The sequence below is a fragment of the Leptonotus elevatus genome, chromosome 2 (assembly GCF_054856555.1).
Source record: "Leptonotus elevatus isolate MCC_2025b chromosome 2, RoL_Lele_1.0, whole genome shotgun sequence".
Classification (NCBI taxonomy): Eukaryota; Metazoa; Chordata; class Actinopteri; order Syngnathiformes; family Syngnathidae; genus Leptonotus; species Leptonotus elevatus.
This window is the reverse complement of record NC_141240.1, coordinates 2,662,741-2,686,175: the sequence shown is the minus strand read 5'-3', so window position 1 is coordinate 2,686,175 and position 23,435 is coordinate 2,662,741. Positions and strand designations below refer to the sequence as shown.

At 43.6% G+C, this 23,435-nt stretch overlaps 2 protein-coding genes across 6 annotated transcripts in view; one reads left to right on the top strand and one right to left on the bottom strand.

The window, feature by feature from the left end:
• Nucleotides 1–4,780: 4,780 nt before the first annotated feature.
• Nucleotides 4,781–5,708, top strand: LOC147178159 (uncharacterized). Its single transcript, XM_086070105.1, has 3 exons — nucleotides 4,781–4,927; nucleotides 5,058–5,235; nucleotides 5,386–5,708. Exons 1-3 carry the CDS (start codon nucleotides 4,781–4,783, stop codon nucleotides 5,706–5,708), a joined length of 648 nt encoding a protein of 215 aa, XP_085926231.1.
• A 4,834-nt stretch (nucleotides 5,709–10,542) lies between these two features.
• Nucleotides 10,543–23,435, bottom strand: part of LOC147178156 (SRSF protein kinase 3-like) — a 98,411-nt gene continuing 85,518 nt past the window's right edge. For 3 of the 5 annotated variants that reach the window (XM_086069224.1, XM_086069225.1, XM_086069228.1), the window contains 5 exons: nucleotides 22,995–23,116; nucleotides 22,790–22,897; nucleotides 21,510–21,579; nucleotides 16,124–16,216; nucleotides 10,543–16,057 (listed from right to left, as the gene is read on the bottom strand). In XM_086069224.1, the coding sequence (XP_085925350.1) occupies nucleotides 15,873–16,057; nucleotides 16,124–16,216; nucleotides 21,510–21,579; nucleotides 22,790–22,897; nucleotides 22,995–23,116 (578 nt within the window). In that variant the 3' untranslated portion in view covers nucleotides 10,543–15,872. The remainder of the gene's footprint in view (nucleotides 16,058–16,123; nucleotides 16,217–21,509; nucleotides 21,580–22,789; nucleotides 22,898–22,994; nucleotides 23,117–23,435) is intronic. The other 2 variants (XM_086069226.1, XM_086069227.1) reach the window with 1 other exon arrangement.

Here is a 23,435-nt window from a genome sequence, read left to right as displayed (position 1 = left end):
CGCCGGGCCCGGAGCGACGGACCGCGCCGGGGCGGCGCCGTCCCGGACACCAGGGAGAGCCCCGCAACGCAGCACCCCCCAAGAGACCCAGGGAACGGCCAAGATGCAGCCGCCACCCAGCAGCCAACAGAGGGGTAGAGCCGCCCACGCCCAGCACCTATGGAATTAACCCACTGGCATGCAGTGAATCCGAATATTAACCCTTGGTGCCCATTGGAGGTGAATCTTGAGGAGTTGGTGATTAAGGTGTCGTTTGATGTAGTCTGCTCGATCCTGCTGGCAGCAACTGGGTTCCTGACTATAAAAACACAACCATTAGTTACAAATTGCCAAATACAGAAACAGCAATGTAAGTTATCGCGATGTGGTGGCTCTCGCTAACAGGCAGAATTAAGTAACCAGATTTTGGTTAAAATATTGTATATACGTAGACCATGTTTCTATCAATTTTAAATTAAAATGTGATTTATGAGGAGGTTAGACCATTGGTCGATATTCAGAGTTTGTTTATTTTTCCAGTTAACAAGCTTATTATTTTTTTGCGATAGTAAGGGCTACAAGTGTAGATTGAAATTGTTTATGTGGTAAGTCAGTTGTTGTTAGGTCACCTAGCAAACACAAGTGTGGAGATAAAGGTATCCTACAGTCCAAGATAGCGGAAAGTTTTTCTAAGACTTTAGTCCAGAAATACATAACCGGAGTGCATAACCATAAAGCATGAAAATAAATGTCTGTAGTGTTTTGTAAACACTGGAGAGAAATGTCGGAGTCTGACAGTCCCATTTTCTTCATCATATATTGAGTAATGTATGTTCTATGAAAAATTTAATAATTAAAAATAAATAATTTTATATTGGATAAGCCCGCTTGAAATTTTGTGTGGTAGACCTTTTAATTTACCTATTGTAAATAACCTGTTCAGCCGAGTAAATGAAATAAATTGATTTAAGTGACTATATGAGGAGATTGTTAAATAACAAGGAACATAGTGTTTTTCCATTGTAGCGAAATTCAAACATGAAGACCTTCCGGGCATCATGATACACTCTCAGCCTGTTTTCACGTTCCTGTTTGCTTATAACTTCTCCTCGATATCCAGTAGGAAAGTCTCCCTTCTGAAAGGAGCAGGAACTGAACACTCCTCGACCTTACAAAGAAAAAAGGATACAACAGAAATATTTCATTGTAACAATAATGAAAACTAGGCCCATACTAAAGAATATTTTACCAATACTCACCTTTGAATGAATTAATATATTTGATGGTGAAGCCATCCTTGTCTTTACCTCAGGATGGGTTTAACTTTTGCCCTCTGTGGCCTCATGACTGACATATCTCACTGAAGATAATGATCTAAAGCTGTAGAAAAAAATGAGTTTCAATCAGTTTGATAGGTAACTTGGTGCAGATGTTTTGAAGTTGACTTTCAGTGTACCATAATAGCCTGTGCAGTGAGCAGTAAATGTGCCAACAAAAATAAAATACAGTGGATAGCACAGCTTTTTAATAAATTTTAATTTTTTTAATTTTTTTAAGAGCTCAGTATTGTTCATTCGGTAATGTCATCATCATTGCTCTTTTTTTTTTTTTTGGGATGTGGGTGAGTATGTGTATGTGCGTGTGTGCGTGCGTGCGAGTGTGTGTGTATTCGTTAGTTCACCAAAAACCTATTTAAAAAATCCCATACCGTTCACCTAAACCGAACACCGCCGTCAGGAGACCCGAGGAAGGACCAAAGAAAAGAAAGGAAAGTGAAATCCAGCACCGACCAGACACCACCCACCGGGCCACCAATCAGAGTTCTTCACCAACCCCAGAAACATCTAAATTCCAACAAATCCAAAAAATCAGGGAGACTAAAGGAGAGACTGAGGAAAGGAAGGAAGGACAGATGAAGCAGAGTGAGATCCACAGACACCAGCCTCCACCGATTCAATGACCTGAGGAAGAAGCAGATTGTGTCTGAGTTTCGATAGATGCTGGTGTGGTGGATCTGGCATGCATGAAAATCTCCACCAAAGAGGGGAGCCGTCGACCCCTGCCAGGACAGAGCAAGCGCAACACCTCAGGGCCCCCTAGGCTGCAGCAGCGCCAAAGGACGACCCCCGGGCCCCGCCAGGGCCAACGGCCGGAGAGCAAACCCAGGAGCAGGAGCGCCCCCCACCCCAACAAGGCCCGCGCCCCCAACCCAACGCAGCAGGACGGGGCACTGCAGGCCCGCCAGGCACCCCACCGGTCCACAGCCCCCCCTTCCCCAGCCACATATAATTAAATGTCATAGAGTATTTCATTATTTATCTACTTAGGAATTGGTGGCTGCAAAAAAAAAAAAAAAAGGCTCTGCGTCTACAGACAAACATTCACAATACACAGCATTTTGAGAAAAAATAACTGAATTGTGGGGACAGGTGACGGTCAGCCAGTCAAATGCTGTGAAATATACACTGGTGTGAATTATTCATGAAGTAGTGCATTACAAGGACCTTCCTACAGGGGGCGTCATCAAAATACACAAAAATACACAATTTCACGTAATTATGGTTTACTAGGACATTGGCTAAAACTTTGGATTTTAGCCTTCTACAGCCCTAGAAGCACTTCTGCATTGAAGGAATTATGAGGACATGGGCTGTGTCCTCATAATTCAAAATGTTCTCGTAGCGCTGTGTGTATTCAGGGGATATGTCCTCATAATACACAAAGGCAAACACACACACACAAGTTGGTTTTACTATCTTTGTTGGGCCATCTCATTGACATAATGCATTTCCTAGCCCCTTCCCCTAACCCCAACCATCAAAAATGATTGCCTACCCCTATTCCTTACCCTAACCTCTACCATGACCCAATTCAAACCTAAACTCTAAAACCAAGTCTTGACCCTTAAAAAGAGCTCTAAACTTGTGGGGCCCAGCAAAATGGCCCCACAACTCTGTGAAATCACGAAATGTTGGCCCCACTATGAAAAAAACCCAAGACCACACACACACACCAGATGCATGTTTTATCATCGCGAATTTAGTACCGCCATTTTTTCCGCTTTCTAAACTTAATGAAAAAATACGCAGAACAAGGAAGTGGGAGCCGAGAAGTCTTTGGTGCTGAGAGCATCCACTTCCTCCTTTCTGCAGAAAGACAAACTTGGGTGTAGTCCTTGATTCCTGTCTCATGGAGTTGCATGATTTGAGGATTATTTGAAAATAACCCTGACACCGGACAGGTCACAGCGACACAACGGCCTAGCGCAAGTCATCTGTCTAATCATTAAGAGGCCTAATCTAACAACCCCCCCTGTTTAAGTGGCCTTAAGGGCATTTAACAAAAATTAATATCTCCCCCTGTTGAACTGGCCTAATGATTAGTCCATCTCACCCTATTTATCTATACAAAAATCCTATATGTGCGTGTGGTCCCCTACAAAAGGCAATGTTCCTTACGACCTATATTGGACTGGTGTGTTATTTATTGGTGTACACGACGTTATTTATTAGTGTACACGATGCAAACAATGAAACCTGTGGAGCACATAAGCAAGCAAAATGTCAAGGTGGTGGTGTTTGCGGACCCAAATGCAGGGAAGCGGAAGTAGAGGTGAAGTCCAAAAAAGGGAGTTTATTTTTAATTAAACAAAACACTAGTGATGGCAAAATCGAAACTGCGTTTTGGTACGTACCGGAACCCAGGCAGAACTTGTGATTCGAATTGCGTTCCTAAATCTGTCTCAGAATCAGGATGTCACGTGACAGTTGCCTTTCGCGTTCCATTACGCCTCACATTGTTTCAGCAAGTGCCTTTTCTAAAATTAAATAAAATCCGACTATTGCACTATATTAAAATGTCTTAAATCTAAAATAAATCCAACCTAAGTATACTTCGTATGTAAAATTGTCCTGCTGATTCATCGCCCTACATGATAAAATGTCAACATCCTCTTGAACACTTTGAACATGGCGGTTGGTTTAGTGGTAACGCACCCGCACAATAGACTGAGAAGGTCCGTTATTCAGGTAACCCAGGTTCAATTCTCGCTACGGGTGTCATGTTTTTGCACGTCATTCTTTTTCCACTCTAACACTTTGTCAAAACTTGATGCCCTGGTGCAAAACAAAAGCCTTGTTGAGGCAAAATTAAAAACAAACCAAGTATCAGCAACAAAAAGCTCATTTGTACTTCTATACTTATTTTGATGGGGTAGGGGTTATTCAGTTTTTGTTTCCGATGATATTATTTCTCTCTCATGGCGTTCATTACAATTAAAGCCCGATTGACAGTAGTGTAAATTAGGTGATGACAGACAGCCAATAGTTAGTTTCCTTACTGGGGAGCTGGCAACACTGATCTACTGTTTGATTGTAATATTTTACACTTGGCCACCAGATGTCACTGTGGGGAGATGTTTCGAATGTTCCAAAAGATTGATTATTTTTGTGAATCAATCGTTTCAAATGATTTGATCGTTTCAATGTTCCATTTTTACTTACCTACAAAACAGAGGCAAACAAGGCAAAGTCCAAATAGACAACAACGTAGTTCAAAAGCGAGGTATGGCAAGATTAGTGATGTGCCCTACTGTGCCAAGGCGCCGATGCGTGTGCCGAGTAAACCGGAAACAAATCTGCAAAGTGCGCATCGAGGCATGTGTTGATTACGCTTGTGGCCACGCCCGAAGCCTTGGAACGCACATTGCTACGTCCGAAGCCTCGCCAGACGGGCTTCCTACGTCATCGCCAACACATAGTTTTGCAGGTGATTCGAAATAAAATGGCGCACCGAGACGACAATGAGCTCACAGGTGACACTGACACACCAAACTCGCATCTTCAAACCTCAATTCAATCGGATTCGTTTTGCAATGGACGCACCCGCAACGAAAAAGAAGAGAACATCCCTTGTCTGGGATAATTTTGAGCAGATCTCTCCTAAAAAGGTACATATTATAATAACCAGTGTGAGTATATATTGTAAATTATTGTGACAACACAGTGTATCCCTCGTTTTAATGTATTTCTTCTACTTGCTGATATTTCAAAAGGTGAAGTGTAAACTTTGTTCTAAAGAACTTGGGTACCAAGAGAACACTCTTTAGCCCCAATAAAGCACAAGAGGCTGAGAGGAGGCTCACAGCTGAATGTGCGACAGTGATCCGGCACAGGGCATCTTCCTCCTCCTCCTCCAACCCATCATCTTCATCAACACAACCGGACACATCAGAAGCTTCCCAGCCTGTGGAGCAAGGTAATATTCGATACATTCTAATGGTGTTAATTAAGCAATAGGAAATGAGCGGCAGTGCATTATTGTGGGATAAGGCATTATTTTGCTCCCATCTCTACGATGGGCAGCCAGAACTGCCTGTTGGCTGTTAGTCTGTTTGTTGTGTCTTAGGTGACAAACTGTGGCGGCGATTGGACCACACAGTCATGCAGAGGAGGACCCAGAGTGAGACCGCAGATGCGACTGTGGAGGTCCACACTTACCTGGGGGAACCCAACATATGCAGGATGTCAAACCCCCTGGACTACTGGGAGCTGCACAAACATGTCTACCCAAACCTCTACAAACTAGCAATAACCTTTCTCTGTACCCCGGCCTCATCCGTCCCTTGCGAAATACTATTTTCAAAAGCAGGAGAAATCCTATCTAAAATAAGAAACCGTTTAAATCCAAAAACTTTGGAAATGCTAGTTTTCCTCAATAAAAATGAATGAAAGGTGTGTCTTGTTCCTTGTTTATATGTCAATGTCTAAAATAAAACAATGATTCTTTCAATTACCACACGCACATTCATTCACATCACAACTCCCTGCCCTTTTGACCCCATCAAATCCATGGTATCATTTTAATCACTGTCTGTCATGACATTTATTTTCCACATGAAGGCGCAATAGAACAAATGAAGCCTCATGATGCTTCGGCCCAGGAGCGAACCAGTTGGATGGAAGGCCTCATTGCTTCATGATGCTTCAGTTTACCATCACTCGGCAAGATGTAGAGGATCAAAAGGGCATATAGCAACAGCAACAAACAAACATAACCAACAATGGACCAACAAAAACGGAACAAAAGACAGGAGACGAGATACACCATTACTAATTGACATGACAAGACACACCTGGGCAAGATACAAGTGCCAGGGGCCATTGATTGGTTGACACACGAGAAAGGTCAGGCAAACACAGGTGGGTCACATAAAGCTTGATGAGACAAGGAATTGACACAGACAAGGTAACGAAACACAGATGACATAGACAAAAGGAAGCAAACACCCAGAACTAAAACCCAACCGCACAGAATGGAAAGATGACACAAAATCAACAACCTATATTTTAATTAGTTATTGTAGACCCTAGACTATACTATCATATTAACGCTGTCCTCCTCATCGCAGTCCTCTAGCCCAAGAACCTTTGGGATAGAAGCGACAGGACAAGCCACACCCACTTTCTTGAAAAAGTGGGCTTTTTCTTGAAAAAGAAAGTGGGTCTGGACAGGCGTCCATAGACAGCGATTCGGCTCCGGCCGAAAACAGGTCAGCCAATCAAATTTGTCAATTTGCGTGACGTTGTTTCGTGAGCAACGTCACTCCTCAAGTTTTTCCCGCAACAATAAGTCATTCACTACTGTCTATCTTCGGCTGGATGTTGGATTTTTATTCCGTCTAAGCAGAAAAAAAAGAAGAAAAAAACTCCGTTCTTCGCTCATTGGTTCATTCCACTGTCTGTGAGCTGTTAGTTTGACCCGCCTCAGAAATGTGACTGATAGGACGGTTGACCAGACTCACTCTCCAGCAAAGCTGTGAGTGAGTCTGGATTTCCAGGCCACGAAAAGACACCTCTCCCACTGGGCGACCTGGCAGGAACGTTTTACTAGATTTTGACTGATCTTGCAAGGACCACAGAATATTGTGTTTTATTGCTATATAAACATGAACATGCTATATAAAAAAATAAGTGTATTTCCATCTTTTTCCGTTCTTTAGTTATCAGCGTTAGAATGTAGAAAAACTTAGAAAAGGAGCTTTTTGTAAAACAAAAATTTCTTGGACTTTAACATTATTTTTTCTTTTGTGACAGTGCAAACATCTAAATAATGTTTTTGTGCAATAAAACAACATTCCAAAAAGTGCGTCTGATAACAAAATAACAATTTATTGCACATAAAACTAAAAAATTGGCTGGTCTGACTGCAACTCTGCTGCAGCATCCAGTCATCCAGAGGTCGACATGACCGGCAAAACCCAGCGGATAACATCGCGGATGATCACTCGACGGTTGCTCGTTGCGTTTGCTCGACGAACAAAGCGTCATACCTTGACGTGCAGCAACTCGATCGCCACCGTCATGCTTTGATGAGCCGAAAAGGGAACTTTTTTTTTTTTAAGCCAAAAAGCAATCCTCCAGGGTTAACTGTTTTGCTCTGCCGATCGCTTATTTTATACTTCCCCCCCACGGCTCTCCGCTGCTCTGAGCGCTCCTGTCCTACACCACGCTAGTGACAGACGACGAGTCCCAACCTACACTTCCTGCTTCTCTTCTTCTGCTCTGCAACAAGATACTTGCGGGATACTGGCTAATCTTATACTTGCTGCCATCTGCTGGCCTTTTCTTTTAAATAACAGTCTTCAGTCAAAAGCTGTGCAAGACCCTCCTGTACACTCTTGCATAAAAAAAAGCTTATGACGTATAGATACGTCATATGTATTGAAAGAGTTGCCCCAAAGTGGCCCAGGCTGCGAGGGCTCTTTATAGCTGCTCGCAGCTGTAGTTCATTTTATATTCTGTAGAGCTTCTTTTTTTAGATATTAAAATACACAATTTAACTACTTACAATTAAAATACAATTGAACTACTTAAAATTTAAATGGGAACATTTATCTTCCTAACACTGAAGTGAGTAAATGGTAATTTTTAGAAGCAAAAATAGTTTCTCAGAATTGTGAAACTATTACATTAACTGCTTTAAAAATTATGTTCAAGAGTTGGATCCCAAAAACACAGACACAAATAATAGTTTTGACATTTATTTGTAAAAAAAAAAGGTTCAACTGAAGGTGATGCAATCATCTAAGCTAACAGTGACATAACAAAGAGAATTCAATTGGTCTCCCCCCACACCCGATGGGCTCTCTGGAGGTGATGCTGTATTGATGGGACGGCCACTTCCCCTTCCTGCGAGGGAAACAAGGGGGGCTGGTATCCATAACCAGACATGAAGGGGGAGCAGTCTGTAGTAGAGGAGACGATGAATTGTGGGCATATTACACCCAAGGTAGGTGAGTGGACCAAGACGTAGGGTGACGGTGACAGACACAGCAAAGAGTGGCCTCCAAGTCTTGATTGACCCTTTCTGTCTGTCCATGTGTTTGTGGGTGATAGCCCGAAGAAAGGCTCGCTGTGGCTCCTGAGGCTGCACAAAATTTCATCCACACGGGTTATGAACTGGGGGCCTTGGTCCGAGACAATGTCAATGGGGATTCCGTGGAATCGGAAAGCGTGGCGGGTTAACAAGTTTGCAGTTTCAAAGGTGGATGGCAGCTTTGACAGGGCGATGAAATGAGACATTTTAGAGAAACAATCTACTACAGTCAGTATTACTGTGTTGCTTCAGTAAGCAGGGAGGCCAGTAATAAAGTCCAATGACACATATGACCATGGACGTGATGGAATGGGTAAAGGTCAGCACAATCCTGCTGGAGGTAGTTGGGAAGCCTTACTGCAGGCACAAACAGAGCAGGCACTGATGAACTCGACTATGTTCCTCCGCATTCTAGGCTACCAAAACTTCTGAGCGATGAGGAAATGCTTGTGTATCACTCCGGGGTGGCAAGCGACCCGCGAAGCATGTCCCCATTGAAGCACCTCTGTGTGCAGATGGTCGGGATGAACAATCTCCTCTCCAGACCTATTTTTGGAACTTGAGCATGGAGGGCTTCTTGGACTTTTCTTCCACCGTAATGCTCCCACCACCACTTGGAACAGTGATCTCGTTGCTGGTGTCCTCCACGGCAGGATCATGGATCCTAGACAACGCATCGGGTTTGGTGTTGGAGAAGCCATTTCTGTAAGTCACGGTAAAGTTAAACCGGGCAAGGATCAGCACCCAACGAGCCTGTCTGGAGTTGAGTCGCTTGGCGGAACGGATTTAGGCCAGGATCTTGTGGTCCATGAAGACTGTAAATTGTTCCTTTGCCCCCTCCAGCCAGTGCCTCCAGTCCTGCAGAGCAACAACGATGGCCAGCAACTCGTGGTTACCCACATCATAATTAGCCTTAGTCGAACCGAGGCGTCGGGAAAATAAGGCACGGATAAATAAATGAATCTGGCATAAATCTGAGTTTGACAAAGGCAGACTCAGCTTCTGGGCTACATTTAAACTGCACCTTATCTGACATGAGCCTCGTCAGAGGTCCTGCTTTATGGCTGTAATTTCGTATGAAGCGCCGATAAAAATCAGCGAAGCCCAAAAACTGCTGTAACTGCTTCCTTGTAGTTGGAGTTGGCCAGTCGATCACTGCTTGGATCTTTGCGGGGTCTGCTCTCAAGTGACCCTTCTCTACAATGAACCCCAGGAATTGCACTGACTCAAAATGGAACTCGCATTTCTCGGCCTTCACATAAAGTCGGCTCTCCAGCAAGCGTCGTAACACCATTCTGACATGGTGTCTGTGTTCAGTGAGATGTTTGGAAAAGATTAAGATGTCATCAAGGTAGACGAAACAAAAGTGATTTAGTATGTCTCTTAACACATCATTTATTAGCTGAAAAACGGCTGGGGCATTAGGGAGTCCGAAAGGCATGACCACATATTCGAAGTGACCTAACGGAGTTTTAAATGCTGTCTTCCACTCACCCATATACCCCCCCCCCCCTTTGATCCTCACCAAATGGTATACACTCCAGAGATCTAATTTGGTGGACACTGTTGCTGTCTGTAAGGGAGCGCAAATGCTGAATCCAACAGTGGTAGTGGGTATTTATCTTTGACCGTAATGTCGTTAAGGTCCCGGTAATCTACACACGGACGTAAGGTTTTGTCCTTATCAATGAAGAAGAACCCGGCACCCACCGGCAAAGACGAAGGGCGGATCAAACCGGCAGCTAGTGACTTAGTTATGTACTCGTGTAATGCTTCCTGGCACAGTTGACACCTAGTACAGTTTGTAATTTGGTAATGGGGCATTCGGGACTAGGTTTATCGCACAGTCATATGGACAATGTGGAGGCAAGGATTGGGCTCGGTCTTTGCTTTTTTCTAGTCATGATACTGGCAGAAAACACTCCAATTCTCTATGGCAGGGATGTCCCAGTTAATATCAGGATTATGATTATGTTTGGACACTCCTGGTTTACATTGATTACTTTTTGTTTTGACATATTGCGTTATATGTGTTTCATTATCTTAACCATAAAAGTGTAAACAATGCAAAACAAAAATTCAGAAGAGGGCAAATGCCCTTTCATGGCACTGTTGGCCTACATATTGTAAGTATATGCCCTCACCAGCAGAGGGCAGCATGCAGACTCACACTCTCACTCCATCAGGTGCATTTACTGAGGTCAAACAACATGTCAGTGTTTATTTTTGTACAGAAGAAACATTTCACAAAAAAAGCTGGATAGGTAGGAAAAAAAAGTCACTGTGAGGTGGTTGAGGATCAGGGCCGATTTGAAGGCACTCATTATCTGTATTAAGCCAGACAGGAAGTAGGAGTGTGATGCAACGCACACGCACACGCACACGCACACACACACACACACAAACACATGGAGTCAGGTCACTGTCAAAAAGGCGTATCCGTGATAAACGTTTCGTATCTATGATAACTGATTCGTATCCACAATAGTAATTATTAGTTTGTTTTAAATATGTAACGTGAGGTTTCTTTGGTGGTTAATGTAACACTCTTTATAAGATGAGAAAGCAGGATGGAGACGGATTTCTTCTGGAGCAACGCTGTTTACTCGTCACGCAACTACAGCGGTAACACTTCCTGACAACTTATCATCTGACAAACACTAACCAATCAGGAGCTAGTAAACTTTAGGTAAATGCAAGTGAATGGGAACAGCATATTCAATTTAGCTACTTGTATAAAAAAAAAATACAAAAATGTATAAATGTGTAAATAATAATTCTGGAAACTTAAATGTTTAAGTAAATATATGTTTTAACAACTTAACTTAAATCGTACTCATTTCTGAACCTTACAAATATTTCCTAGTGAGTACATTCCAAAATTCTTTGATTTTGAATTTTTTACTTGGGAATACGAATTTGTTTGATAATAATATTAACAATATAATAATAATAATAATAAGAATAATACACAGTGGATATTTGCCGTGACCAGCAACTCAACACCCACCGCTATTTTTACCACGAATCGCTCTAAAGCAAGTACAATTTATGCACTAGTGAATGTGAATCAGCGCGAATGATCAGTCAGAGCCATTCATGGCAAAATAATGCGAGCAGTAGAGTTGCCAGTCACGGCAAAATATACATTGCCGTAATAAAAATTAATAACGCAATAATTAAAAGTTATTGTTTTGATTTGTAAGATAGTAAGATAATATTAATTTGGTAAAAATATTTGGGTTTTGCAAATAAATGTTTTGAATTTCAGTCCAACGGGACATTACATTATTGCTTGCCGCCGAGGCTCGGTCCGCTTCTGCTCCACGTCCACTCAACCCCGCGGCTGGCGTGGGGTAAGGCCCAAGGCGCCATGAATGGAGCGAACGACACGAAACATGAATATGTATATGTTATTTTAGCGTGATGTGAAGGCTGCCACGTTACGTTTCAGCTGGCTCCCAATTTAAGATGTAGCCTGTAGGGCACTACTCCAGTAGCTAATGTGTTTCATGTTTGCAGATTAATCACAAGTTTTTTTTGTTTTAACCTGTAACGCAAAAGATTAAAATGCCTAAAAAATACCCTATTTAATTTGCCTTATTACTGGTCAACTGCTCAAAATTCATAAATGCACAATCACTACCCTGGTGTATAATGTAAGTGTACAATTTGGAAAAAATAAACTGTTGATTTAAAAAAAAGAAAACCAACTGTTTTTTTGTTGTATACTTTAAATTATTCTTTATCCACGCAAAAATATACTTCCGAGTACTTGAGTACTCAATACAATTTTCAGTCGAGTATTCGAATAGTAAAATAATCAATAGTGCAGCCCTACTGTATGTACAACCACATATTATGTTTGGGACTTTTTTTTTTCCCAGGCCACTGGATTATTTGTTTGATTTTATTTATCTATTATTTGAAATTCATTTTATGTGCTCTATGCAAAATGACTTTTATGAGCAAACTGAAAAAATATAATTGCCTTTAATTTCAAGCAATTTTAACTCTTTGACTGCCATAAACGTTATATAACGTTTAGTAAAAACGGGGGCCGAGGACGTTAAAAGACGTTCACTATGTTTTTTTTTTTTTTGGGAAACGGGTGGAGCAAAGCCTTGGCAAGCTGTGCTGAAAGTATCAAGCAGATCTAGTTAGTATAATGACTCGTTTTGGCCCCTAGATGGCAGCGATGACTCTCTTTGCACAAGATTGGGTGGGCGTCAGTAGAAGACGTGAGGCGGAGCTAGAGTGTTGAGGGGACAATGGCTGATGAAGCAACAATGGCTGATGAAGCAACAATGGTGACCGGTTGCAAGCAGCTCACGCTTGAGCATTTTTTTCAAAGACGGAAAGCATCGATCAATACTAAAAAGCGCATTGATGTCGAAGATGATGATGATGGTGACTCCGAGCTTGACGCCACAGTTGGAAGCATTGACGCGGCCGTTATTCTCACGTCATAAAGCCTCACCGGCTAGCGCTGCTAACGGCGGAAAACGCGGAGCTGCACAAGCGGACATTCGATCGGGCGATGGAGAGTCGTCGAAAAGCATCGACCAATGCACATTGATGATGATGATGATGGTGACTCCCGAGGTTGACGCCACAGTTGGAAGCATTGACGCGGCTGTTATTCTCACGTCATAAAGCCTCACCGGCTAGCGCTGCTAACGCCGGAAAACGCGGAGCTGCACAAGCGGACATTCGATCGGGCGATGGAGAGTACCCCGAGTCCAATGCATATTCATCGGAGGAGCGGGTACAGTCTGATCACGGAGAAGACACTGGTTCTGGACTACGATGCCACCATGAATGGAGTGGATAAGATGGATCAGAACATCTACCACCCGGTAGGAACTGAAGGACATGAGGAAGCCAGACGTAACACCACCGTAACGTAACCGTATCATGATCCTGATAGTAGACTTGATGGCAACACACACTGCAGTATATACTTGCTATTCCCCGGAAAAAACGGCCGGCAAGAAATTGTAGCTTCTGCACGCGAAGAGGCAATCGCAGTGAAACTAATCTGTTGTGCAAATCCTGTTGCGTCTCCTTGCACGCAGGGGAGTGTTACACAAAAAGAAAAACTGTCGTTGAAACATCCACATAATTGTAAATAGTACAACAGTTGCACACATTTGTAAATAGTTTGCCAAATTGTTGTTAAATTGTTACACTGTTGAATGTAAATAAACGTATTCTGCTATCAAAAAACACTTTTTCATTCTTGGTGGTAGTGTTTTATAGAAGTAAAGCACTATTTAGGTGTTTGTGGCATCATTCATGGACAAAAAGAAGTGTAAAATTCACTAGAGTGCATGAAATAATATCGTTTCACTAAAAGCTTGATTTCTCCGTATTTTGATCCAAAACAAGCGCATTTGGATGAAACTAACCATTTTCTATTGTTGATTACTAAAGAACGGAATAAGGTAGAAACAAACTTTTTTTTCTGATGAAAGATGAAAGTTCAATCTTTCATTTGGTAGTATGTGTTTCCATAGTCCAAACAGAAAATTTTCTGTGGACCTTGAAAGATCAGTCAAAATGCTTAAATCGGCTGGCACTCTCAGCATCCCTTTTCTGAAAACGTCTGGCAGTCAAAGAGTTAAGGACATTTGCTATAATTGAGATATAAAGGTATTTAAAAAAACTATCTTTCATTCTTTTTTGGGGAATTTTATGTATCATAAGTACTAATGGTATTGGCACTTGGTATCGGTGAGTACTGAAGATGTGAGTATCGTAAAAAAGTGTTATCGAACAGCCCTAATTATTATTATTATAATTAATAATAATAAACAAATGCACTTAGCTGGTGGGGAGGAAAAGAGACCAATGGCCAGACTTATGGGCTGAGTGACACAATTTATACATTGATAAAGTATAATTTTTATCAACTTTATGTCTCCCAAAATTTTTTTTTTCATATTTTATCTTGCATTAAGTTACTAAGCCATGCGCCCTTGCTATCTTGCATTAAGACAGCTTCCACGCTAAAGCCATAAGCCAGCAAGTCCAAAGCTGAATATAATTTTAAAGAGAATAATTTTCTAAAAAAAAAAAAGACGGGACGTTATTAATTTGAATCAATTTGATGCTTTGCTTGACCTGGAAGAAACTCAGGCGTCCATAGTCGGTGGAGGAAACAGATTTACGGCTTGAGTAGTTTCCCCTGTGACCTGTGATGTCATTGTAATCTGCATGTTCTGGAGGTATATTCATAGCCGTGGAGTCATATCTACAAGAAATAAATTCAAACCCACACATTTTTTATTCCTCTTCTTTTTTTCCTTTCGACTTTTCCCTTCATGGGTCGCCACAGCGAATCAGTTGCCTCCATCTAACCCTGCCCTCTGCATTCTCTGCTCTCACACCAACTACCTTCATGTTCTCTTTAACCACATCCTACTCCCAAGTTTAAAATAATTCAAACTCAAACATACAAATTATCACCTCATTCACTCCCAGCCATTTTCACTGATTCAACCCCCCTTCGCTCCTGGCTGTTTTACTGGATTTTGAAAGGCCCACAGAATATTGTGTTCTATTGCTAAAAAAACATGGAACCTACCAAAATAAAGATTTTAGTCTTTTCTTTCATCAGTAAAAAAAAAAGTATATTTCTGTTATGGTTTGGGTTTGGTTAATTTTGTTGCTTTGTCGTTTGTCATGATCTGTGTTTTGTTTTGTTTTGTTTGGTTTTCATTGTCATGTTTCCTTGTCATTGTGCTCGTCATACCGGTCCTCTTGTGTCTTACAATCAGCACGCTCTGTCCCTTGTGTCATGTCCAGGTGTTTGGCATGGTCTCGTTAGTTTGCTCCTATTTAGTTCCCTTCTTCCCTGCATTCTTTGTTGGATCATTTGTTTTTGTCACAGAGTCTATGTCAGTCGTGTGTTTTGTTTGTTACTTTGCATCTACTTTTTGGTCTTTTGTTAATTAAGGAGTTTTTCCACGTTCCTCGTTTGCCTTTTGACTGTTCTTTTGGAAATAAATCACTTTTTGTTGATCTCCGGCAAGCCGGCCTCACCTCCCTGAATCCTGCATTTGGGTCCTCAGCCCCCAAACATAACATATTTATTTCTTTCTGTTTTTTTCCGTTTTGCAGCAATTAGCATTAGAAGAAAAAAGTTTCATCATTATTCACAAACCTGTTAAAAACACTGGGAAGAGCTTGTTGCAACATGGCCCTGGTTGATCTCTTATACTCTGCTGCCACCTGCTGGCCATTTTTTTGTAATAACTACCATTGCTTTAAGCGACCTCTTCAGGTCAGAAGCTGCATCAAAGCCTTCTGTATGCTAAAACCCCCCATAAAAAACAAATAAATATTTTTTTGTGAGTGAAGGACAAGTGCTAAAAACATATTTATATGTTTTGGGGTTGAATAAGTTACTATTGCTGATACGAATCGTTTATCATGGATACAAAACGTTTCACACGGATACGCCTTCGTTTTTTACGGTAATGCCTTTTTGACAGTAATATTACTCCATACTTTCATAGATGAAGCCAGGCGTGCTGCAAACACTCAGCAGCGGTTGCCCTGTGTTCTGGCTCTAGCGCTAACATTCCGGTCAGGAAGTCACTGAACTGAGCGGCCTGGTCCAATGGCCACTCGTACTTCTCCAGAAGGACCTCGAACAGAGCCCATGGCTTCAGGCTGGAGATGTGGCGAAGGTCACCTGACACCCACATACAGGTCACATGTCAGTTGTACGCACACGGCAAGGACTTAAGGGTGGGCTCACCTCGTCTGTTGAAGTATTCTCTGGAGTATCTACCTGACAAGGCGAAGGGCAAAGGAATGGATCCCAGCAGCTCAATGATGTGAGCGATGTGATCTGAACAGGAACCATCAACATTACTCTCTGCACTTAGTGTGTGCATGAGAGGACGTCAGGAATAATTCAGGATGCTCTGTCTCACACACAACTGAAACACTCTCATACACAATACAGTACTGACACACTATCCCACACACACTCCTGAATTACTCACTCACTATAAATAAGATTGAAACGCTCACACACACTACTTTTTTTTTCATTAACACATGCGCACACGCACGCACACACACACACACACACGCACAGGAGAGTGATGATGATGACATGTTGACTCGGGAAGGCTGCCAAATGAAAAAATACTGAGCTCTTCTTAAAAAAAGGGAAAAAAAGGACGCAGCGTTTGCGGCCAAGGTAGTAGTGGTGGCAGTGGTACATGTAGTGCTAGTGGTACTAGTGGTATGAGCAGTAGTAGTAGTTACTTGTAGTAGAAGTAGTAGTAGTACATGTAGTACTAGTAGTAGGAGTAGTACTGTTTTTGTAGAAAAATAAAAATTGACAGAGTAGTTTCCTATTGTCTTGAAAACGAAATAAGTTCAAAGTTCTTGTTACGACGCTATGTTCACTTTCGCAGAGCTCCCAGTAGGACGTCAAGTTACCCAGGTAACATTAATAACAATGATCAAGCTTAACTTAGCTAAACTTAGTTATTTATGACACGAAGCCTTGTAAAATACATACATAAACTGAGTACAGACTCAAGCAAGTTTAAGTCCGTCGATCGGGGTAAGTACAGATGGTCCTTCTGTGTCACGTCAAAAAGACCTCGCCGGAAATACTCGCCGATTTCGGTGATGACTGGCCGATGAAACTAATTACTTGCCCACCTCTGGTGGTCTGGTAATGAATCCTGATAGTATACATATTAAATAATCATAAATATAACTTTGATGTCTAATTTTGTGAATGATCTTGCCTCTAGAGCTAAAGTTAATTTGACAACTGAGCTAAAAGCTAGCTAGTTATCACTATGGCTTTAGCCAATCTAGCTACTCCAAAGTAAGGACTTGTTACTTTGGAGCTAACATCGGAATGCTTCTTTATCTTGGAGACATTTAGCTGGGAGTGAGGCCGTCCAGACTGTTTAATCCATTGAAGACAGGACTCCAGCTGTGTTTTTTAACAGAACTCCACTTACCACAATCTTGGGATATTATTAGGTGTCCGATTTACATAATCCATCGGCACATCACTTGCTGGAACCTTTTTTCCATAAGGTTCCATAAGGTTTCATGGCAGCTGACAGAATTTTCCTGGATCACTGTTACAATGGAGGGCTGGACACGAGCTTGACGGACATTGACCATTGAGGGGCGTGGTTTGCTAAAGGTCAATTGTTTTGCTAGAATTATTATTATTATTAATAATAATATTATTATTATTATTATCCCCACCGTGAGCCGGCACCTTACCGTGGTGGAGGGGTTTGTGTGTCCCAATGATCCTAGCAGCTATGTTGCCACTGTGGCTTTATGCCCCTGGCAGGGTCAAACAAGTCCTGGGGCCAACAAATCACGGCTCAAAAGACCCCTATGACGAGTGAAATAAATGGACTGTTGTTTCCCTTGTCCGGACGCGGGTCACCAGGGCCTCCCTCTGGAGCCAGGCCTGGAGGCGGGGCTCATTGGCAAGCGCCTGGTGGCCGGGCCTACACCCATGGGGCCCGGCCGGGCTCAGTCCGAAGAGGCAACATGGGTCCCACTTCCCATGGGCTCACCACCGGTGGGAGGGGCCAAAGATGTCGGGTGCATAGTGGGCTGAGCGGTGCCCAAGGGCGGGGACCTTGGCGGACCAATCCCTGGCTACAAAAGCTGGCTCTTGGGACATGGAATGTCAACTCTTTGGCAGGTAAGGAGCCCGAGCTTGTGTGTGAGGCCGAGAAGTTTTGACTAGACATAGTCGGACTCGCCTCCACACACAGCTTGGGCTCTGGTACCAGCCCTCTCGAGAGGGGTTTGATTCTCTTCCATTCCGGAGTTGCCCACGGTGAGAGGCGCAGAGCAGGTGTGGCCATACTTATTGCCCCTGTTGTTTGTGCCTATGCACCAAACAGCAGTTCAGAATACCCACGCTTATTGTATTCCTTAGAGGGTGTGCGGGAGAGCGCTCTCCCTGGGGACTCCCTCATTCTGCTGGGGGACTTCAACGCTTATGTGGGCAATGACAGTAAAACCTGGAGGGGAGTGATTGGGAGAAACAAGACCCCTGATCTGTTATTGGACTTCTGTGCTCATCACGGATTGTCCATAACAAACACCATGTTCAAACATAGGGGTGTTCACTTGGTAGGTCGGTGATTGACTTTGTAGTCGTGTCATCGGATTTGCGGCCGCATTTTGGACACTCGGGTGAAGAGAGTGGCAGAGCTATCAACTGATCACCACCTTGTGGTGTGTTGGCTCCGTGGGGAAAGATGCCGATCAGACCTGGCGGAATCCACTGTCAGAAAGAGTTTCAACGCCCACCTCTGGCAGAACTTCTCCCTTGTATCGGGGGAGGCGGGGGACATTGAGTCCGAATGGGCCATGTTCCGCGCCTCCATTGTAGAGGTGGCTGTAACGTGGTCGGTGCCTGCCGTAGCGGCAATCCTCGAACCTGCTGGTGGACACCAGCGGTAAGGGATGCCGTCAAGCTGAAGAAAGAGTCCTATCGGGCCTTTTTCGCCTGTGGGACTTTTTAAGAAGGGGGGCCACCAGGATGTGTTCCAACTATAGAGGAATCACACTCCCCAGCTTCCCTGGTAAGGTCTATTTAGGGGTGCTGGAGAGGAGCGTCCGTCGGGAAGTAAAATCTCGGATTCAGAGTGTTTTTTGTCCTGGCTGAGGAACATTGGAACAGCTCTACACCCTCAGCAGGGTCCTCAAGGGTGCATGGGAGTTTGCCCAACCAGTCTACATGTGTTTTGTGGGTTTGGAGAAGGCGTTTAACCGTGTCCGTCGGGAAGTTCTGTGGGGGATGCTTCAGGAGTACGGGGTACCGAGCCTCCTGATACGGGCTGTTCGGTCTCTGAACAACCGGTGTCAGAGTTTGGTCCGCATTGCTGGCAGTAAGTCAGATTCATTTCCAGTGAGGGTTGGATTCCGCCAAGGCTGCCCTTTGTCACCGATTCTGTTCATAACTTTATGGATAGGATTTCTAGGTGTAGCTGAGGCGTTCAGGGGGTTCGGTTTGGTAGTCTTAGAATGACATCTCTGCTTTTTGCAGATGATGTAGTTCTGTTGGCTTCATCAAGCTCCAACTCTCACTGAAGTCTTTCGCAGCCGAGTGTGAAGCGGTTGAGATGAGGATCAGCATCTCCATATCCTAGACCATGTTCCTCAGACGGAAAAGGGCGCCGTGCCCTCTCCGGGTTGTGGATGATATCCTGCTTCAAGTGGAGGAGTTCAAGTATCTTGAGGTCTTGTTCCGAAGTGAGGACAGGATGGAGCAGGAGAGCGACAGGCGGATCAGTGCAGCGATTGCAGTGAATCGGACTCTGTATCGGCCCGTTGTGGTGAAGGAGCTGAGCCGAAAGGCCAAGGTCTCGATTTACCAGTCAATCTACGTTCCTACCCTCACCTATGGTCACGAGCTGTGGGTCGTGAACGAAAGAACAAGATCCCGGATACAAGCGGCTGAAATGAGTTTCTTCCTCATGATGTCCGAGTTCTCCCTTAGAGATAGGGTGAGAAGCTCGGTCATCAGGGAGGGACTCAATATGGATGGATGGATTATTATCCATCCATCCATATTATTATTATTATTAAGGCCCAAGCAGTGAACACCTGCCGAAAACATTTGTTTTTTAGAGGGCTCTGGGTTAGGGTTAACCCTAACCAGCTGTTGACAGTACGCCAACATGCAAGTATTCAAACGTGGCCAGGGTTGCGAGGGCAATTTATAGCTGGTTGCAGCTCTAGTTTATTTTAGAATTGCAACATACAACTAGAAAAGGCCTGTGGGCTACTCATGTAGTTCTTGTGGGTATATCGTGGAGCCTGTAGGTACAGACTAGGTGACCCCTACTCTAACTGCAGTTTCATGGATTTTCTTGGTCCCTTTCTTGTGCAATTCAGTTTTTAGGGTTGTTTTATTGCTGGACAGTGTCCCTGAGGGCCTGAAAAGTCGCTGGCTTTATCAATATTTACTACTGAAACACCAAGTCACGCACATTACTGAAATGCTATTAAATGTACAGCACTGAAATGCTCTCACACACACTACTGAAACACAATTTCAGTATATTATGAGTACATTTCAGTATGACATGTTAGAGGACTTCAGTTTAGTTCTGTAAGAGTGTGTGAGTTGGATAACAGTGTTTTTCACTTACTTACTTCACATAATACTGGCACCTAATCAAGTGTGACAAAAATCGGACTGTCGTGTTTCAGTTGTGTAGGGGTTGGGGTTTTGTTTTATTTGGGTGGGTTTGTTGTGTTTGTCTTGTGTTCTTGTGTGTTTCCCCTGTCTCGTTATGTCTGATTACGTCCACCTGTGTGTCTTTCTCCTTCCCAGTGTGTTTGACCAATCAGTGCTTTCATCCTATTGTGTTTCCCAGGTGTTTCTCATTAGTGTTGGTGTATTTAGTCTGTTGTTTTTGTGCAGTCGGTGCGGGATCATTTTCTTTGTCAGGTGTCGAAGTCATGTGTTGCTGTCGAAGTCGAAGTTTTGTTGTCGAAGTCGAAGCCAGGTGTGAAAGTTGTGTTACGTCTCGTCTCAGTTTAGACTCCGTCAAGTCAGTTAAGTTTCTTTCGTCACTGCCAAGCTTTTCTCGTCCTCACTGCCAAGCCTTCCTTGTCTTCACTGCTAAGCCATCTTCGTCTTCACCCCACAGCTCACCCAGTCGTCCACGCCAGTCATCCACAGTTAAGACATCTTTGTCGACCACGTTACAGTTAAAGTCATCCTTGTCACAATCCAGTTGCCCTCGTCACCTTTAGGTTCTCCACGTTCCTGCAAAGTTTCTCCACGTTCCTGCAAAGTTTCTCCACGTTCCTGCAAAGTTACTCAAGTTTTGCCAAGCTTCCCACATCCTGCTAGCTACTGTCAAGCCAGCCACGGCAGCAAGTCCAGCCAGGATGGTCAGTCTACCCTTGTCCACTCACCCGTCCTTTCCTGTTTCAAGTTCCTGTCTCCTCGCCTTTGGGTCCACCCTCCCCTACGCTCACCATTTCATGACACGGACTGCAGCCGAAGCTTCGAAACATGACTATTGAGCATGTCCGAATTTATGTGTTTCACTAGTGCGTGCATGATGCAACGCTGTATTGTATACCTGACGGCCGTTAATGGTTGTGTGCGTGCATACCTTCATCTCTTGTGTAATCCTCTCCAGAATGAGGTTCAAATAAATAATCGCCAGTGGCCAACTCGAATGCCTGAAATATTCAAAACGCACATACACACACGGGTTTGTGGTACTATCTTTGTGGGGCCATCCCATTGACAAAATGCATTTCCTAGCACCTTACCCTAACCCCAACCATCACAACTCATTGCCTAACCACAACCCTAACCCCAACCAGAACCCAATTCAAACCTAAACTCTAAAACCAAATCTTGACCCTCAAAAAGAGGTCTGAACTTGTGGGGACCACCAAAATGTCACCAGTTAAACCAGGAAAAACGTGTGTATAGGCCCCATAATGTAGCAAAGACACACACTCGTGACTGTGTGTGTATGCGCCTTTGGCTGTGTTCAGACTGCAGGCAAATCGGATTCCTCCTCAAATCCAATTTTTAGGGCTGACTGTCCAGACAGTTTTTAGCAAGTGTCCAAATCCGATCTGGCCCTGTTCTGACTGCGCCACATTATTGACCCATCTCACAGGTTGCTGTAGCAACGACGTCGAACGGAGGCTGCACCCAGCGCGTGTAGTGTTTGACGTCATGTGACGCTGTTTACCGCTCCGTACTTCCCGTTCCTCGCAAGTGCGTTAAGCTGTTTTCTTTTATTTTTATTTATTTTATTTCTTTATTTATTTTTTAACGACAATATATCTATGGCTATGACCGGGTCACTATTTCGCTATTTCCGGTTGCGCATGTGAAGATCTGATGGGGTTGTGAGACCTGCTTCGGCGCAAGTAGCGTAAACTGTCATATTTCTGGTTGAGCATGACAGGAGCCAACAGGGCAGTCGAGCATGCGAGGAAACAGCCGGGCAGCGAACCGATTGGATATTGACAGCGCCGGCGCATTGGTTTTGCACGCATAGTTACGTCAGGACAGTCGAATCCGTTCTGAGTGTTTCGAGCTGATCAGACTGAGACGCATTCTGTCCAAATCGGATATGAAACTACCTCGCACATGTGGTTTCAATCCGTCCCGCAAAAATCGGATTTCATGTGCCTTGTGACTGTTCAGACTACAAAAGAGCCATCCACATTCAATCTGGATGGGCTACAAATCGGATATGGGCTTCCAGTCTGAACAAGGTCTATGTCTTTGCTACATTATGGGGCCCATCCACATTTTCCTGATTTAACTACAATTGTGGGGACATTTTGGTGGTCCCCACAAGTTCAGACCTCTTTTTGAGGGTCAAGACTGGGTTTTAGAGTGTGTGTGCATGTGTGTGGTGTGTACCATGCAGGCGGTGCTCCAGATGTCAGCCGGCGATCCATACTCGGCACCAATCAGAACCTCCAGAGCCCGGTACTGTCTCGTCTGAATGTCATCAGTGAAATGCTTGTGCTGGGGGGACGGAGATAGACAGGGAGCAGTGCGATTGGTCATTTATTCAGAAATTTGACATGATGCAAAGAGCATGCGAGCACAAGAAGAGCCTCACCACCCAGCAAGCATTCCCCAGATCAGCAATCTTCACTCGCAGCTTGTTGGCATTTTGAGGGTCAAGAGGACTGAGGATGAAGTCTGACGCACTAAACACTGTGATATGCACAGTGATAAGCACTATCACAAGTTTTGTCCATATTCAATGTTTTTTCTTCCACAACTAGACTGCTGTAATGTGTGCTGTTCAATTGACCTTTCGCTAAGCCACACCCCCAAATGCAGATTGCTCAATCACAGCAGAAGAGAACATATGACAACTTTCTAGAATTAAATTCACTAACATATATCTCTAGTTTTATTTCCGAGGAGCACAAAAGTCAAAATTGTAATAGTCAATGGTAATACACTTGTATGAAAATAAGCAATTATTAGACACTACGCATCTTAACTAGGGGGAGTGTTTTTAGCCTACCTGCTAGCTAGCGCTGCGTCTTGC